The sequence below is a fragment of the Phoenix dactylifera genome, chromosome 7 (genome assembly GCF_051530095.1).
Source record: "Phoenix dactylifera cultivar Ajwa chromosome 7, Ajwa_hap1_PhDact_Kaust_v1.1, whole genome shotgun sequence".
In the NCBI taxonomy this organism is placed as follows: domain Eukaryota; kingdom Viridiplantae; phylum Streptophyta; class Magnoliopsida; order Arecales; family Arecaceae; genus Phoenix; species Phoenix dactylifera.
Window position 1 is genome coordinate 27,758,076 of NC_143196.1, and position 17,702 is coordinate 27,775,777.

The 17,702-nt window shown below is 39.4% G+C and overlaps 1 protein-coding gene across 5 annotated transcripts; it reads right to left on the bottom strand.

Moving 5' to 3' along the window:
• Positions 1–5,733: 5,733 nt before the first annotated feature.
• LOC103720234 (uncharacterized) lies at positions 5,734–16,414 on the bottom strand. Of its 5 annotated transcripts, none has more exons than XR_606120.6 (5): positions 15,898–16,382; positions 12,125–13,163; positions 9,741–10,599; positions 7,247–7,385; positions 5,734–6,118 (listed from the first exon to the last, which is right to left on the bottom strand). XR_606120.6 is itself a non-coding variant. In XM_088701463.2 (5 exons), exons 2-5 carry the CDS (start codon positions 13,127–13,129, stop codon positions 6,112–6,114), a joined length of 1,926 nt encoding a protein of 641 aa, XP_088557589.2. In that variant the 5' UTR covers positions 13,130–13,163; positions 15,898–16,380; the 3' UTR covers positions 5,893–6,111. The 5 variants fall into 5 exon arrangements, 4 of the variants coding, with proteins under 4 accessions (XP_008808065.4, XP_008808064.4, XP_088557589.2 ...); XM_088701463.2 differs by having other exon boundaries at positions 5,893–6,118; positions 7,331–7,385; positions 15,898–16,380; XM_008809843.6 differs by lacking the exon at positions 7,247–7,385 and having other exon boundaries at positions 15,898–16,414.
• Positions 16,415–17,702: the final 1,288 nt, after the last annotated feature.

Genomic DNA, 17,702 nt, shown 5'->3' on the forward strand with positions numbered 1-17,702 from the left:
TTTGAGCCTGTAAGTCTGCATGAGGACCTAACTTATGAAGAGTACCTAGTATGGATTGTGGATAGAAAGAATCAAGTGTTGCGACGTCGGACCATTCCTTATGTAAAGGTGCAATGGAGCAATCACTCAGAAAGAGAGGCCACTTAGAAGCTCGAGGAAGAAATAAAAGCCAAACACCCTCAACTCTTTGGTATACTAGGTACGTTAATTTCGCGGACGAAATTTTTTTTAGGAGGGGAGAATGTGAAAACCCAAAAAAAAAAAGGGAAAAGGGTTAACGGCCGGCCCGAAAATACCGGGCCCGTCTCCCTTTTACGATCGTGCCCTAGGCACGATCATGGAAGAGGGGTTGCAAGGGGGGGAGGCGGCGGCGTGAGGGGAGGCCGGTCGTCGGGGGAGGCGACTTGCCGAAGGAGACCGAGATCCGGCCGGCCCCGGGGGGGGGGGGGGGGGGGTAGCCTTCCTCTTCCCTTCGATGAAGACCCTCCACAGCTTGGGATCCGAGGGTTTTCTCAAGGCTTCCTCTTCGATTTTCGTCGCCGGAAAGGCCGCCGGAGCACCCCCACCGGACCGAGGTAAGCGTGGCTCCTTCCCTTGCATTTCATTTACTAGATTTTTGGGTCGAGTTGGTGGGATTTTGGCTGGTGAAGCCGTCGGAGAGGGATCCGAAATAGGGTACCCCTGTTTCGGCCTCTCTCTTCTGGATTCCGCCGCCGGCGGCCGCCGGGTTGGTCGGGATCCATGGCGGTGGGGTTGGTCGGGTTTGTGTGAGGGTCGGAGATGGATTTCTGGTTTTGGTTGGTGATGAGGGAGGGTGGATCCGAGGTCTTCTTCCTCAGGATCCGATCCTCTCCTCCTTTTCCCCTCGTCGATTAGCCACCGGCGGTGACGACGGCAGTTGGGTGCCGTCGGGTGGGGGTCGAGCCACCATCACGGTGGCTGTGAGGAGTCGTGCGGGTCTTCCATGGATGATGAAGGAGGGGGAAGGGACGAATGAGGCCCTGCCTGTTCTTGGAGAAGAAGAGGAAAAGACCTCTTCTTCTCTTCTCTCTTGGCCAGCCAACATTGCCAAAGTGGTGGCCGATGATGGTTCGGCCAGTGGTGTTGTCGGGTTGGGGAAGGAGGGGGCACAGCCACCATGGCTGTTGCCCTTGGATCAAAAGGATTTGAGGGAGGGAGATGTATTCCCAACCATGAAGAGAGAGAGGATTCATCCCTTCTTTTGGTCTCTTCACCGGGACCGGCCACGTCGCCGGCATGGCTGGCGACGACATAGGCCGGTGGTACAAGGGTGGGAGTCGGGCCAACCCGACTGCCCTAGATTTGGAGGGATTGAGATGTTTGGGAACCTAGTGATGGACCCCATAGTAGATGTGAATTATAGTTTAGAATATTTAAATATTAAATAATTTAGTTGTGATTTATAATTGATGTTGTAGAGGAAGAGTCGGCGATGCCAGAAGATTTTGATCATGGGACTCAGCACCTCAACGCATAGGTTGTGATTCGGATCCGTGTTTGAGTCAGTCTACAATCTCTGTAAGAATCCCTACAACTGAGCACCTCTATTTATGCATGTATGGAATTTATCTTTGGATATATTTTTATCAGTATGTTGATATTAATTTTATGAGCTTGTATGACACATATGAGATGTGCATTTTGGTTGCTATGAAAATATTGAAATAATTAAATTGGAAAGAATTAACATATTTTTGAGAAATTATGAAAATATGTGATGTGATTGGAAATGTGATTAAACATGTAAAACTGGACATGTAGAATGGGTTGGACTAACCTTGTCATGAGATAGCCTCTACGAGCTTATGCGTAGGATAGCTGCCACGGGCTTATGCGTGGGATAGCCTCTACGAGCTTATGCGTAGGATAGCCTCCACGGGCTTATGCGTGGGATAGCCTCTACGAGCTTATGCGTAGGATAGCCTCCACGGGCTTACGCGTGGGATAGCTGCCACGAGCTTATGCGTGGGATTTGTGCAGTCTTGGACTGGGTCATAAACTTGGTTAGTCCAAAGCCAGTAGTGAAAAGTCTGAAAACTTAGGAATCAGAGTAATACGGGAATGGATCACATAATGTGAAAAAGGAATTGTGTATATGTATTGATTATATACACTTGTTTGTTGAGCCTTTGAAATGATGAAATGATATTATTTTGATGCATTGATTATTTTTTGATTATTACTATGTGTGGCTGTTGGGATTCTTACTAGGCTGGAAAAGCTCATACTACACTTACTTTCTTTTTCAGAGGCACTGGATTTGTAGAGACCATTGGGTGGGACGAGAAATAAGATCAGCATGGAGTCTGATTGCTGGATAGATAGAAGTTAATCTATCTTTTATTTATGGATATTTGAAATTATGTAATAAATGAGTACATTTTAGTTGGTTTGGTTTAAATACATTAATTATGGATTTATTGGAATTTTTGTTTATCTTAGGCCTTGCATGATCTTTAGGGCACTGCTCTAGGGCTCATACGGCCGGTCGCGTGCCGGACCCGGGTGCTGGGTTCGGGGCGTGACAACGCCCATAGGGATCTTTACATACTCTCTCGTTTAAGCCATGCCGTTTCCATCAGACTAAAAATTCAAATCCAATCACAATCACCGTGGTTAGCACATGATTAATCCTAATGGATCTGCACTGCAACGTCCCTGAGTCCACTTAGATTATAAACCGAGTCGCTCTGATGCTATCTTACCTAAAATGACGAGCCGAAAATTATTATTTGGATTTCTGGATTCTATATAAGTATCCAAAATCTACCATGCAAATAACCGACATGAGACTAAACATATATTTGCATAGATCTTCACAAAAATTTTGAATTTGAAGTTCCAACCCTTGCTCTTTTGGCGAGGAGGATTATGGTTTGCAAAAGCAAAAAGTTATGCGAGATTTGATCAAACTTTATTTTTTATTTTTTGGAGGGTTGTGGGGAAGAATCCACGGTGACTGGGGACACTGAACCTCCCTCAAAAAAAGGGAGTGACCGTTGGAGCTTACCCTATGCGCCTATTACCGCCCTGTTGTTGTAGATCTTAGAGTTTGCAATGATGAATGCATCTGGATTTTCAAGTTTACTCGCCTGTTTAACAACTCTTGCATGATGGCATTGACCATTCATATGGTAGTGGCAATAGTTGGTACACTTGTCATGATGCAATCTTGAAAAGGGTATGGCATACTTGTAGTCAAACTGTTGAAAATCTTTATCATCTTTACCTTTACCCCCATCCTTAGCCATTGCTCATCGTAAGTCATCTAAGAAGATCGCTAGAGTGATTAATGAAGCTCTAGGGCAACATAAAGCAGTATTACTTACCTTTTATTTTTTTTGATAGGACAGATGAATCATATAATTCTAGTACGAATATATCCAAAAGAGCCAAAAAAACAAAAATATCCCAAAAAGGAGATGGCAAGGTCGCACCACTAATCCGCAACACTTCACTAGAGTACTCAACAACAAAGAATGAAACCCTCATGATAGCCATGATACCCATCCAAATCTAGGTTGTTCTTGAGTAAACTTTAGGCAATGGTAGATGGTCAATCATGTCCTTTAAGAAATCCCAAAGGTCAAATGGCCTAAGAGATTGAATAGGAGTGTGTTGGTAGAGGTTAGGTTGAGTTGGTACAATGGGGCTTTATAGCTTTTGTGGGCATTTTCTTGGCTTTCATCTCCTATTTTTAGGGTGGTTTGATTCTGCAAAGGCACCCCAAAATATAATCTGAACAACCCCATCAAACAAATGGTGCAAAATGGCAACAATTTCGGAGTGTTTGCCAAAAAACATTTCAGTAAACTAATGAATTTGATAAGTGAAGATGGCAACTTGATATGTAAGATTAGAAAGGACAAAAAGAAATATAGATTTAGGAGTATCAACCTCTTACACCAGAACTTAAGACAGTTCATCCTGTTCGAATGCAGAGGTTCGATAATTGAGTCCTTATATTGTGAAATTTGACATGCACTGGATCCAACAAGAACTATAGATTTTTCGGGCATGGATCTTCAATGAATCTTATAAAATTGAAATGAAATTATCGATTATGAGCAAATCGAAGTATCCAGCTGGTTTCAATTCTGCATGGACAATATGCTTGATTTGAAGAAGGGATTGAATTCACTATCATGTCATGTCTAGATTAAGAGATTTATAATGTCGTTTGGTGTTTCTTAAAATGCATTCTTTTGACCTAGGCAATTAATGTGCTTTAGAAGAATTATAGGTCTCAAACTATGATTCCCTTTATATTTTTTTTGTGTGTGTATGTGTATCCATGAAGAACCAAATCTGACCTGTTACATTATTTGGTTACCGTCAAGAATCATATGTACAAATATGTAGCCATCCCTTTCATTTTCAAATGCATGACATTTTATTCTAACTGTTTTCGCTGAAAGTACGTAATTTTCATCATATATTTAGCATTCCTCATCTGATGAATCATGAGGTCTAAGTGTCTTTTAGAAGTACCATTCGGTCCTTCATTGAGATTGGACTCCAACACCCCCCTTGGATAATCTTGTTATGCACACCATGAAGAGAGATGGCTTTTCATTGATTGGCCATGGAGGATGTGCTTCCTTCAAGGATCTTGGAAGGAACCAACCAAAGCTTTAAGCTTATTGTTGTAAGAGCAAATGGCATGAGTGAATGAGTTGATCAGTGGCAGCGGTGGCTAATGAGTGAGATTAATATGTGGCCAAAGCTTAGTTAAAAAGGAAAGGCCACCATTAAAAAAAAACAACAAATATAATCCTTAAGGCTAATATAGTATTGAGCTATCTTCTGAAACTTGGGCTCTCAGTTCCAAACGTCCAGGAATTTAGTCATGTTTAAGCCTAAAAGGGTATAAAGAGATAAGTTCCAAGAGCAAGAGGCTTATCTTAAAATATCACTTAGGAGCAAAAGCCAAACATATCATATATTGGCTTTTCACATTTCTAACTATAATATACGAGCAAAGCTACTTTACAAAGAATTTTCTTATTGTAAAAGCATGCCTAGAGATGAGAAAAAGTGGATATAGTATAGTTTAAACACAAGAAAGAGAATCCAGTCATCATAAATACATTGACATGGTACCAGAAAGAGCTTCTTGAAGGAATATACCAAAAAATATTAATTCTTAGTGCAAAACTTGCTTAGAGATGTGTGAAAGTAGAACAGAAGAAAGAGATATCCATTCACCATAAGCATAGTGACATGGCACCACAAAAATTTCTGGAAGAAATTAAGCAAAAAATATATTAAACTGGCTATGTTGTATGGCCCAAAATGCCAGAAAGTAGATGGCATCAGTTAAAAAAAAATATCAAGGAAAATAAATGTTTTTAAGTTTAGAAAGAATGAGTTCGAGCTGTACAGGTTAAATTGTTTAGAAGAAGGCGCATGGCAGCACCTGTGGAGCATAACAGAAGGCCCAGTATAGAGAGAGATGTATAGTAGTTATTTCATGCTTTAGGGGCCCCAGCTAGAATGAGAAACACCCCATTTTAAATTGTATAGGATGAAAAACCTGTAACATTGATCTCTTCTTACCCTTAAAGCAACAAGCAACTACAATAGATATCTAAAATAGAAACCTCTGAGGAAAATGTTTTAACAAGAATAAAACCATTTAACTATGCTGCATTTTTTGCACAAGTATATATGACATATTCTAATATTCAACATTTTGATTCATTTGATCTCTGAAAAGCAGCAATACCTGGCATATATTCACAAGAGATAAAAAGGATTATCATCAAACTACCGACTCAGAAGACACCATAGAGCAGTAAATCCAATGAAATACAAATCCAGCTCTGCCAACCACTCCAAAGCAAATGAAGGCCTCATCAACCCACAATATCACCAAACACAACTTGAAAATTTTCATACTGAGAAACAACAACATTAATGAATAGGAAAAGAGTCCTTTTTCAGTTCAACATTAAACCAAGGGATATGAATACCTCAGTAGAACTTACACTTTCGAAGAAATGAAGAACAATGCCTTTCACACTTCAACCTCTGATGACGGTTCACAGACTCTGATCTCATTTGTGCAAATACTAAGCAAATCATGCATCATCTTCTGCAAGCAGCACATTATATCCATGATTGGTATCTATTTCAAAAGGTCAAAACAAGATCATGTAAACTGATTGCAGAATTAGATAAAAGAAAAGCAGTAGAAATCTCCTCACTTGACCCTAGCTCTTTTAATCTTTAATATCTATGATATGACATATCACTAACAAAAAAATAAAAAAGATAGAGAGCAGCATGATTATGGAAACTACCGAGGCAATTCATCTATTTTGGTGGATGAGCAGGAAATGTGGATCCATTAAAGTCTTTCATGCCTAAAGTGGAATATACTTAGCACAGTACAACTTTTCCGAAGTAAGATCTTAAGGGCAACCAAATTGAAAAAAGATGACTTTTTTTCATTTGTTTAACTGAGAGGAAGAAAGAGAAGACATGCCCGCCCAAGGAAAGTTACCCAGGTTCAAATACCGTAGGATGCACCACTCAGGACTCAAACTTGGAACCACCCACTAGGAGAGGAATGTAACCACTAGTGTGCTTTCTGTTCGTAGGAGAAAAATATGAAGTCATCTAGGTTGATGGTAGGAATTTTGCTGGAGCTTTAGTTGCTGGAAATAAAGGCACATAGACTAAAAGACCAGAAAAGCATACATAATGAGGAAGTAAAAATGAGGACCTTAAGTGGGTAGGAAAGATGCAGAATGGCATATAATTTGAATGAAATGGACCAGTTTTGTTCACGATTAGTCAGTCCAGAATCAAAACAGTCAGCAAATCTAATTTGGATGATACTACGAGAAAATTTTATTGATATCCTCTTTCAATGTTTTGCAAGACTTATTGCTCATATTGATTCCTTAACAAACTCCAGCACAAACAATGCATTTCAGAGTCAATAGCATTTGTCTCATATTTATTTCAGAATTGATGGAAAGAATTTTGTTTTGAACGAAAAGGTGAGAACAACAGGGAGAAAAAAACAACAGCTTTTGCTCAAAATCGCTACCAATCAGTCAAAGGTTGTGGTTTGAAACTAACTTGAAAAACAGATCTTTCATGGAAGATACAGCCTACCAAGGCCTCAATTATCAGCATAAGTTTGAGAATGTGCTGCCCCTCAAAGTGTTAGAGAAAATGAAGAGTACAATCATTGTAATATTTTTAAAAAAACCTTCTGGAAGTCACAAATTGTCATGTAGGGAAGGCTGAACCTAGGACCTCTACAAGAACAAGATTAACAACAAATGTTTACAACCGCAAATAGTTGAGATGGTTGTGCTTCTTCCCCTCCTCAATATATGTATGGACACCTGAAACATATCACGAACTAGATCAATAACTGGAGAAGAAGCACGTCCATCTCAGGTTTTAAGGCTAAGAAATCTAGTTAGGACATTTGAGCCATTACAGAGAACTTCAAAGAAGAACAAGAAAAGAAACAAACTAAAAGAAAAGATAGCGTTTAAAAAAATAAAAATATTGGTGCGGCTCATTCTATATATGATCTAACTTCTACATTCCTGCAAAAGATTGGGTTAGATTTAGGACAACTCAATTCAGAGGCCCAGTAATTCCCAAAACCACAGCTGTGACATTATTAGATGTTGAGAAAACAGTAATTAAAAAAATCGCTTTTAAGAGGCTAAGCAATCTAAATTAGGATTTGATGTAGTGAAAGATACGGAAAAAATGCTCTTCATGCCTTCCCAGGCATGCATGAGATAGGTAATATGCTCCAAACTAAGCATGCAAATGCCAAAATAAGAAGGAATGAGACAAGAAGAGAAGGTGAAAAGGAGATGAAAATAGCCTTAAAAGTGGGCCTTCCCAACATAAAGTAATAATAGTCAAATATCATTGTTTATTAATGAACTTTTCTTGACTAATCTTTCAGTGACTTCATATTGACTCTCAGTTTCATGATCACATAAGGGTACAAAAGGATAATGGGGCACATGATCCAAACTCAACCCATGTGGAAGTGAGTCCTGATTTTTGGCCCTAATTTGATCCCATTGGTACAGGTTAGACCAAGGTCGGTGGAACCGTCCCGAACTGGACAGCTCCGCTCGTACCAAGCCATCCCGGCAATGGATCGGGATGGTTCCGAAAACGGAAACGAAACTGTTGCCGAAGGAGAAAAACGAGAAGAAAAGATAGAAAAAGGGGCGGGGGCGGGAAAGAGAGAGGGAGGGAGGCCGGCAGAGGGTGGCAGAGGGCCGGCACCCGAGCAGCAGAGGAATGGATGTAGCCTCCGCTGCTCGGGCATCGGCCTCCGCCGGCCCTTCACCGGCCTCCGCCACCCTCCGCCGGTCTCCCTCCCTCTCTTCCCCATCTCTCTCTTTTCCTCTCCCGTTCGCCCTCTCTTCCACCTCATCTACTATGTCGGTACAGGTCCGACATAGCACGACGCAGTCCCGTACCGACTCGTGCCACCGAGCAACCGGTCCGATGCCCGGTACCCGCACAGCAGACCATGGGTCAGACAACATCCATCGTTTCTACCTTTTAATTACCTAATCAAGATTATCACAAACGGATATGCTCCATCAGATTAGAACTAATTAGTTAGGTTCCATCTAAGTAGGATTGGTTGTGTATGGGCATTGTTCGACAAATGGTTGTGCAGTGAGACCAAAAGGGGGGAGATGCCAGAGTGGCATGAACTTTCCAAGCCCAAGAAACATCTCCAAGTCCACTTTGAATCAAGCTGCAGCCTGTTTATTAAAAAAAGAAGGAAAAGAAAACGATTCTTTGAAGCTCTCTATGTCAAAGCATACTCTCACATGAGATCAGATGGTGTAGATAAAGAAGTATTCATGCCTTAATTTTATTATTGGATATTACTCCTGGAAATGAAAATTCAATGCAAATGTGCATCATCCATACCACAATCAGATAAATATTTACACATTCAGTATTTTTTTTTTCCTAAGAGGATTGAGATAAATATCATCTACTCTATGCCACTAAGTAAATTTTCTGCAGAAGAAACACATTAGAGACACAAACAATTTTATTCTCATGCAGCTACCTTCTCTAGGTATACAAAGAAGAATCACGAAACAGATTAATTGAAAAACAGTACTCTTTTTAGTGCATTTAGCAAAACTCATCAAAATAAGTAACATAATACATATTTAGTATATTGATACCATAGTTATCACTAAACCATATGCATTCAAACATGGTTCTCTGTGTTTTTAAATTAATAAAGAGTGTTGATACATTTATCATTGGATCATACTCCTGGAAGTGAAAATTCAATGCAACACAGCTGCATGTATGTTATCTTGATCTAGTGTCAAAGAATATGGGCGAATGTGCATCAGCCATACCACAAGATAAATATTTACACATCCAGTATGTTTTCTAAGAGATTTGAGATAAATATCATCTACTCCATGCCACTAAGTAATTTTTCTGAATATGGAACATAACAGGGAAAAACAAATAATACTCTCATATCAACTAGCTTCTCTAGGCATACAAAGAAGAATCGCAAAATAGATTAATTAAAAAAAACTCTTTTTAGTGCATTTAGCGAACATCATCAAAATAAATAACATAATATGTGTTTAGTATATTGATACCATAGTTATCATTAAATTGTATGAACTCAAAATGTTTCTCTGTGTTTTTAAATTAATAAAGAGTTTTGATACCTTTTGTAGAAGCCTTGCGATATATATTTTTCCGGCTGTCATCATTTTTCCATTCACTCTCATCATCATCTGCTTCTCCTCTTCTATCATTTCCAATATCACTTTCACTGGCTGTCTCCCACTCAGAGTCATCAGCCCGTTCGCCAAATACATCTCCAGAATCACCATCACAATGAACTCCCCCATGCTTTATAGCTGCTTCTCCGAATAGCCATGCAGCACGCATCTGCTTCTTCACTAACCTTTCAGCATAATCAGGAACTTTATTCTGCCTCAAGGACAGGTCAGGATCATTTGACTGAGAACACTCATTAACGAATAGAATAGCATCTAACAAGCTCTCCTTAGCTAAACCAAGCATATCATATGCTTGGGCTCTTCTCCACAGGCTTTTGGCATGATGATTAGGAGGGTTATGAAGGCACAATGCATGTGTAGCATCGCTTATGGCTGCCAATGGTTGCTGCAAGAGAAGATAGCACTGAGCCCTATTGCTGTACAACACAACTCTCTCTTTTTTTGACTTCACGGGGCACAATGCCAGTGCTTCGGAGTACTTTGACGCAGCTCCTGCAATATTACCGGAAGAAAATAAAGAATTCCCTTCCAGCTTAACAACCAGTGCTGCTGCCTGCTTTATATGTAGATCCTCCTTTGGCATATTCTTCTCCCATTTTAATCTCTGCCTGGAACTCAAAAGTTCATCAATCTGTTCTTTCGTATGGCTACTGCATGCTGTCCCAATTGACTGTATACATGCTTGAAGAACACTAACAATACTGTCGCCAAGTCTTTTATGATCACCAAGAGTTGAAATTTCTGCTAAATCTGTAAGTGCTGGGGCTGCCTTATCTATCACCTATTAAACACCCAATACAGCGCCCTTCAGAGAAATACAACAAATTCTATGGCTAAAGAACTCTTGATGTATTTCCAATAAAATCCCCAACTGGTTAACAGTATATGATGATTATTGCTAATTGTGCTAATTAAAAAGCCAATAACTCCACGAGCCTGAACAAGAACTTTTAGAGCAATAGTATCTTAATTTTAACCAGAAATAGAATTATCAATTGTCTACTCTTTTGCACAATGTTTGCTATGTCATTTGTCACAGAATTTAAGATGTTGATCAAAGTGATCATGTCTAAAAGTTTAGGAAAAGCGTGAGATAGGACATATTTTGTTTATAATTGATCTATAGATGATCTTATCTGAGTATAGCTCCTTCATAAAATGAACAAATGCCTAAGATAGTTGGCAAATTTTCCACTAGAATAATTGGCTATGGTTAAGTTTGGCAATGTCAAGAAACCAAGTCAATTCTTCTGTTTGAATTGCAGTGTTCTGGAAATAAAGTGTTGCATCACCTTACTACTCTTGACGGCCTCATGGATGGACGAAAGAAGGGAAGTTACAGAATTTGGGGTAGTGAAGGCTCGCAAAGTAGCTAGCAAGCCCCCACCCCGTAAGTCCTGTGTTGCCATAGCGTGCCCTAATTCAATAAGGGCTGTTTCTCTTGCTGATTTTAAAGCTTGCTGGGAGATGGGATTCATTCACAAGCATTCCTGCTAGCACTACGAAAAGCTCCGGTTTTAACGCCCTTACGGAAGCTGTGCAGTCTTTCCTCAAGTTCATAGAATCGGGTTTCCCATTTACCCACAACATTCTCAAGCTTGGAACTGTGGACAAAGCTATTAAAGCTTGTGCTAGATTTCTCAGACAGCATCTTCTGGAGGAAGATGGGGCCTACAGGACTGTCAGTCTGCTGATTGCTCTATGCTCCAGTTTCTTCATGTGATGATCTAGATTAGCTAATAACTGAATTTGAAACGTCCATCATTGTAAAGTGCCGCTATTATGTTAGGGATTGGTTTCTTTTTGAGGTTAGAACATGGAAGGTTGTGCAGATGATCTTATCTGCCTGAAAGGAACAACCAGCATGTAAAGAAATGAAGCAGATCTTGCATTTGTTCGAATACAGTCCCGTGGAAAGGAGTGGCTTATGTATGACGTCAACATTGTTTTCATAATCACAGTGTCTCGTACATCAATAAACAAGAAATCTCATGTGTGAGGGTGTTTAGAATCTCAAGATGTGGCTGTAAGGCTAACAGCCTTTACATATTCCATTCCAGGGCATCAGTTGCCAGATTCATTTCTAATTGCTCTTTGTCCTAACCATGTTCAGTAGAGGGGGTTGAACACATAGCGCAGCTTCATTTGAAAGCTAGAGGAAAAAATGATCAGATGTAGATAACATAAAAACAAATAATCACCTTATCAAATTTCACCATAGCAGACAGATGAAGATGCCAGCTTCCATTACAAAAAATGGATAAGCAAATATAATGAAAGGAACATACATAGATGTAGCATATTACCTTATGGCAGGCACTTGGATCTTGAAGTAACCAAAGAAGACAATCAATAGCCATGTACTGCCAGTCATCAGATGAACGAGCTATATTACATAGCGCGTCAATGATACCAGGACAGTTAGCAACAGGACTCCTCCCAAGCTTATGCTGGCAAATTGTTCGCAGTAAACCAATACCTGCTGGGGAGTTCTCATTGACAAGCCCTCCCCACATGCCTGGTAATTTTATTAAAAATTCTGGCTTGCATATATCAGGGAGAAACTCAGGCTTGAAAGCAAAGCAGTTAATGAGCTGAAGAGACCAGCACTGTAACTGACTGGCCCATTCCTCTGCTTTCCTGGACTCCATATCCACACCACCCATGCCCCGTGTAAGTAGATCGCAGTGATAGCTTAGTCTCCTATCCACAAACTGGTAAAAGTGAGAGTAGACAATCTCTAGAGAACTTGATGCCAGCTGAATGGCAAGCTCAAGGACTTCTCCGTGACTTGCCACTGCAGGGAATGTACTAGGATATGTAGCCAAGTGTCCCAGGGCCCTAACTGCTACCCTTTGCTCCACCCAGGTCAGCCTACCTCGTAAAAGTTCAACTAAGGGAGGAATGACTCCAGCATGCACCGCAGTTTCTGCAAACTCTTCCATATTCATGGTGTAAGATCCGATTATATGAGCTGCATAGTAGGGGATGTATATGTTCTGGTCGTGTGTAAGCCAACGCTTGTTCTTTAAGCCCTTCCATATCAATGCAGCCATGCATTCAAATATTCCCAAGTTAATAAACTCGGAATCATTTGGATGTGCCATGGCAGTGTTCCAAAGGCCACTGATCGGGAGAACTTGGCCTTCATCATCTTGAGAAGGAAGCTCTCTAAAAAACTTCAGTATACTTGTTCTTCGTTTGTTTGCATTTCCCTCCTTCATGACACAGAAGAAGCATCCTGGGTAAGGACAGTCAGGTGCAATGTTATCCATGGTGGAAGGACCAACTGTTAGCCTTGGTTCATTCATTTTAATTCCTCATTGTATCTGGGTACTCTTATAGCTGCAACATTTAACCACATGAGTTAATGCATCAAATTATTCAAATATGAATTGATATGCAAGTATTTGGAAAGTAAGAATAAGACCATGATAATCAGAGAAATCCTATTATGATTGCAGAACAACTGCAAAGTTGATTTGTAACAAAGCAGGAGAGTACTTGTATGCAGTATAACTTATGTCTAGTTTGGCATATCAAGCTGAAGAGGTTATTGAAGCAAATAAAGTTATATTGCATAAAAAGAGTCCTGCATGGGAATGTTTTGCAGGATAAATGTTCAAGCAACTGCTAAAATACAAATGAGGAAGCATGGAAAAATGATTGAGAGTATTGCATGTCTCCTCACCAAAAAAGGATTGAATTAAGTATCATGTGCAATTACAAAGCAAAGTATCTAGATTATCTACTTCCCTTAGATATTCGGAAGCTGCAACAAATACTGCCGGGCATTTAGCTTTGTAAACCAATACCGAAGGTCGTACCAACTGGTGACCGGTTTGGTACAACATGGACTCGTACCATGCCATCTTGGAGCGTATTGAAAACAAGGAGGGAGGGAGAGAGGGAGAAAATGAGAGAGGAAGAGAGAGAGGGAGGGAGAGGAAGAGGGAGGGAAGGAGGGAGGAAGGAGGAGGGAAGGAGGGGAACCCTAACCGTAGCGAGGCGAGAGAGAGAGAGAGAGAGGGAGGGAGGGAGGGCTAAGTAAATCCTAACCCTAACCCTAGTGGAGCGAGAGATAGAGAGAGGGAAGGATGTTTGGCAACGATGCAAGAGGGGTGGGGCATGACTTATATTCGAGTGTGGTTTCTAAGCGAATGAGCCCGATCTCGAATAAATAGATTGAACCGTGCCAGCCCCCATCCAGTCCAATTTAGTATGATCCGAACAAGCTAGTTCTGCACGGATTGGCCATCCTTGCCCCTTTCCCAACTATTTGGAGTCAGCAGTTTTCCATAGTTTTTGACATTTTTTTACAGCAAACTAACAACTTGATGTCAACTCTTCACCTTTCTCATCCAGACTTGGGGCTGGCAATGACAGTATGTTAAAAGAATTCAGTTTTCCTTTTCTTTTCTTTTCTAGCATGCCATTCTTTCTGTGATAGGAGTAAAAAAAAGGTGCATATTTGCGGGCGCTAAGCTAAGTTGTTCAGTTTCATGCTAGATAACATCGATTTAGACCATTCAAATTTTGTCAAAGCAAGCTAAGCCTACTCCAAACTCCAGTAAAAAGGTCATATTAGATACAAAAATCTCCCTTGAAAAATTATCAAAAAAATTCGCTACAGAAAACCAGCAATGGAAGTGGGAAACCTGAAATCTAGGTCTCCTGATAGTGTAAGGCTGTTGCATGTAAAAAAAAAGGTTTCTTGATCCAGTCTTAGTGGGGGCATGAAATTATGCACATAGTTTAGCATTCAAAATATGATCTCAATCTTAACAAAGATTCAATGTATAGTCTAATGCAACCAAAAGAGTTAAACATAATCTGGACAAAGCATCTACAAAACGGTACCTCCAAAATATATAGTTCTAAAAATGTTCTGAGATTATTATCAATCATAATTTTGTACTTTTTCCTACAGATATAAAACTATAAACTCATGCATCGACACAAATAAAAGTTAACAATTAATATAAAGATAAATGTTAACGGTTAAAATATAAAAACTATAAGTATGGAAAGAAATAAAGAAGTAATATATCTACCTTAATTATTAGACATTCGTTTAAGCCAAAGGAAATTAATCAGTGACCCATAAGCAATTTCTAACTTCTTAAAGAAAGTTGAGAAGGCAACTAGCCAGAGCATTGCCTGTAGGTTTCAACTACAAAGAATAGCAAAAGTTTTTTAATACAGCTACAGAAAATAAAGAAATAAATTGGTGGCAGATTCAAAATCCAAAAATGTTCTGCTAGTCTTAAATCATCAATGTTCTAACAATTTAGCTCAAATAAGGATGCGTTAATCAGAAATCCAGATGGCCAAATCCTTAAATGGTAGATGTTTCAAAACTCTTTTCCAAAGGTTCTCTTTCAAATCTTAACTTATCAAGTTTTGACCATCAGGGATTTTCAAGTCTCCAGCTTTTTTGGGGGGTTTGGCCTGGTCTGTTAGAGAAAGGAAAGGAATAATGCCTATTTTTCAATGCAAACATAAATTAAGAAAGATCACACCATTTGGAAATAGAACCTGTGATCAAGAGAATGAATTTTGATATACCATTTCTTCCGTCATTAATTTATTTAATTTATTTTTACTCCGCCTTTTCCAAGCCAGTAGTAAGCCATCATCTCTGTGCTCACAATCAAAGAAGGCAACCAAACCCCTTACCATCTCCAAAGGCTTCTCAAAGCATGGGGGCTGCAGTAGTCCACCTCCCTTCACTACCCATTCCTCAACGCTTATCGCAATAAGCTCTCCCTCGATCCTTAGTACAACTTAGAATAAGCTAAGAACCACCCCATTCCCCCGCTCTCCTGACCTACGCTACGTTCTCCATTTCCTTAAGCAAACAGGCACCCCAAGTTACTATTCTTGGATATGAATAACCCCCCAAAAAGAGGATCTTTCCTACTCTAAACAAAAGGAAGGGGGAAAACGACAAACCCTAATCAGAAAAGCAACGATCCTTTCTCAAAATAACGCTCAAGACAATTAAAGGAACCATGCCGATTAAGTTATTGAACAAATAAAAACAGGAACATGGAAAAAAAAATGGAATTTTGAATACCTCTAACCAAAGCCTAAGCCGAAGGCGAAGCAGAACCATCCCGCCGAGCTCTCGAGTAAATGAGCATCTGGATTCAATTAGAATCCAAATACAATGCTAGATATTGCGGGAAAAAAAAAGCTCAGATTTTTTCGGGAATTGAGAGCGAAGAAGACAGCAGGAAGAAGGACTGAAGAGGCGACAAGAAGGAGAACAGTGGTTGGGATTCTAACGGGCCAGAAGACCTCTTGTCGTGTGGCGGCTTGAGAGAGCCTCTCTCGCCTCTCCTCTTGTGAATTAAAGAGAAAGAAAAGCCTCCGGATCCTGCTTGCTTTTTTAGCCGTTGGGCTGTCCCCTACCAAGAGGACGAAGCTTGTGTATACTGTTGCAAGTGCTGCTACTCTTTTAGAGAAAGCTCTCTCCTTTTCTCCGCCCTCCCTCGCCACCCCCTTCTCTCTCTCTCTCTCTCTCTCTCTCTCTCAGAAAGCTCCCTCCTGGGCTTCCTCTCTCCGTGCACGTTGGATCCAGCGTAAATCTTAGATTTCTTTTTCCTACTGTGGATTTTATTTATTAACTATGGCATCCATTGATACTATTTTACATTATCTTCTTTCCTACTATTTGTTTTAAGAGAATTTTATTTTATTGCTTAACATAAGGGGCAATGGTTACTTACAGAGGGCAAAATTCCTCTGGATACTGTTGTATTCATTATCTTGGAAGGGCCTTTGATACCAAAATTTGGATGAGAAACAAGAGCCTAATGTTGGCCTATTATGATTGTTTCAAGGCCCTTGTTATGCTATATGTACAAGTAATATATATTCAAAAAGATTTTTAGCTGTATTTTGCTGGAGTAGATGCTTAGTTAAGAAAGGAGCTACTCATTTGAGATCATTCCTGGTTGGATTTTTTCAAAAATTCCAGCGTCCATACTAGTTAAATAATGTCATTACCTTATTTGTTTATAATTTTTAATTATAATGGCTAAAGTTGATTTGTAAAAGCTATCACTTCATTCTCATAAAATTCTTTCTAGAGCTAAAATAGGCAAATAGCATGCAATTGTCTATATTTAACTCTCCTCTTTCCTCACCCCCCCCCCCCCCCCCCCCCCCTTCTCACATTTTTCACTATAAGATATTTTATCTCACTTTGTTTCTTGAAAATAATTTTTAGTATTTAAAAAAAATAGAGAGGTCATTAATTGTTTCGTGATATTAGTGTTACGAAGGTTTTTCTTACGACATCGTCATTTTTTCAAAAAAAAATTATCTTGCAATAGCTTTCATTCTTGTCCATATCTTAATTTTGCATCCAAGCTTGATGGATATTTATATGTAGCTTTATATATATATATATATATATATATATATATATATATATATATATATATATATATATATATATATATATATATATATGTAGCTTTTTAATCATGAGACAAAGACAATTCTTTTCGACCTTCCTTCCATTAACCTAATATAAGAGGTGATATAGATATTTTCCTAGTCATGACATGGTTTTGTTACATTCTGAAGATTTTTTTTTAAGTATTACTGTTACCATTTCTACTTAGTAATACACTAGCAAGTTATCCTGTTGTTATTCAGAAATTCAAACTCCATGATCTATTGTATGTGGGTCATTGGTGGAAACTGACATACCTACACTCTTATTTTATATCACGTTACTCTACCTTAAGATGAAATGAATCAATCTACATCAATAATAGTTAGGAGTTGATCGCATAATCAAATAAATGAGATGGTACTCGAATATTTCCAAAATAACCGACAAGGACCAATGTATGTTGCTTCTTGTGT

Coding starts and splice junctions, on each gene's coding strand:
- LOC103720234 (XM_088701463.2), bottom strand. CDS start 13,129: ATGAATGAACCAAGGCTAACAGTTGGTCCTTCCACCATGGATAACATT. Junction 10,600..12,124: donor ATCCAAGTGCCTGCCATAAG/GTAATATGCTAC, acceptor GGTGTTTAATAG/GTGATAGATAAGGCAGCCCC. Junction 7,386..9,740: donor TCGCAAGGCTTCTACAAAAG/GTATCAAAACTC, acceptor GATATGTTTCAG/GTGTCCATACATATATTGAG.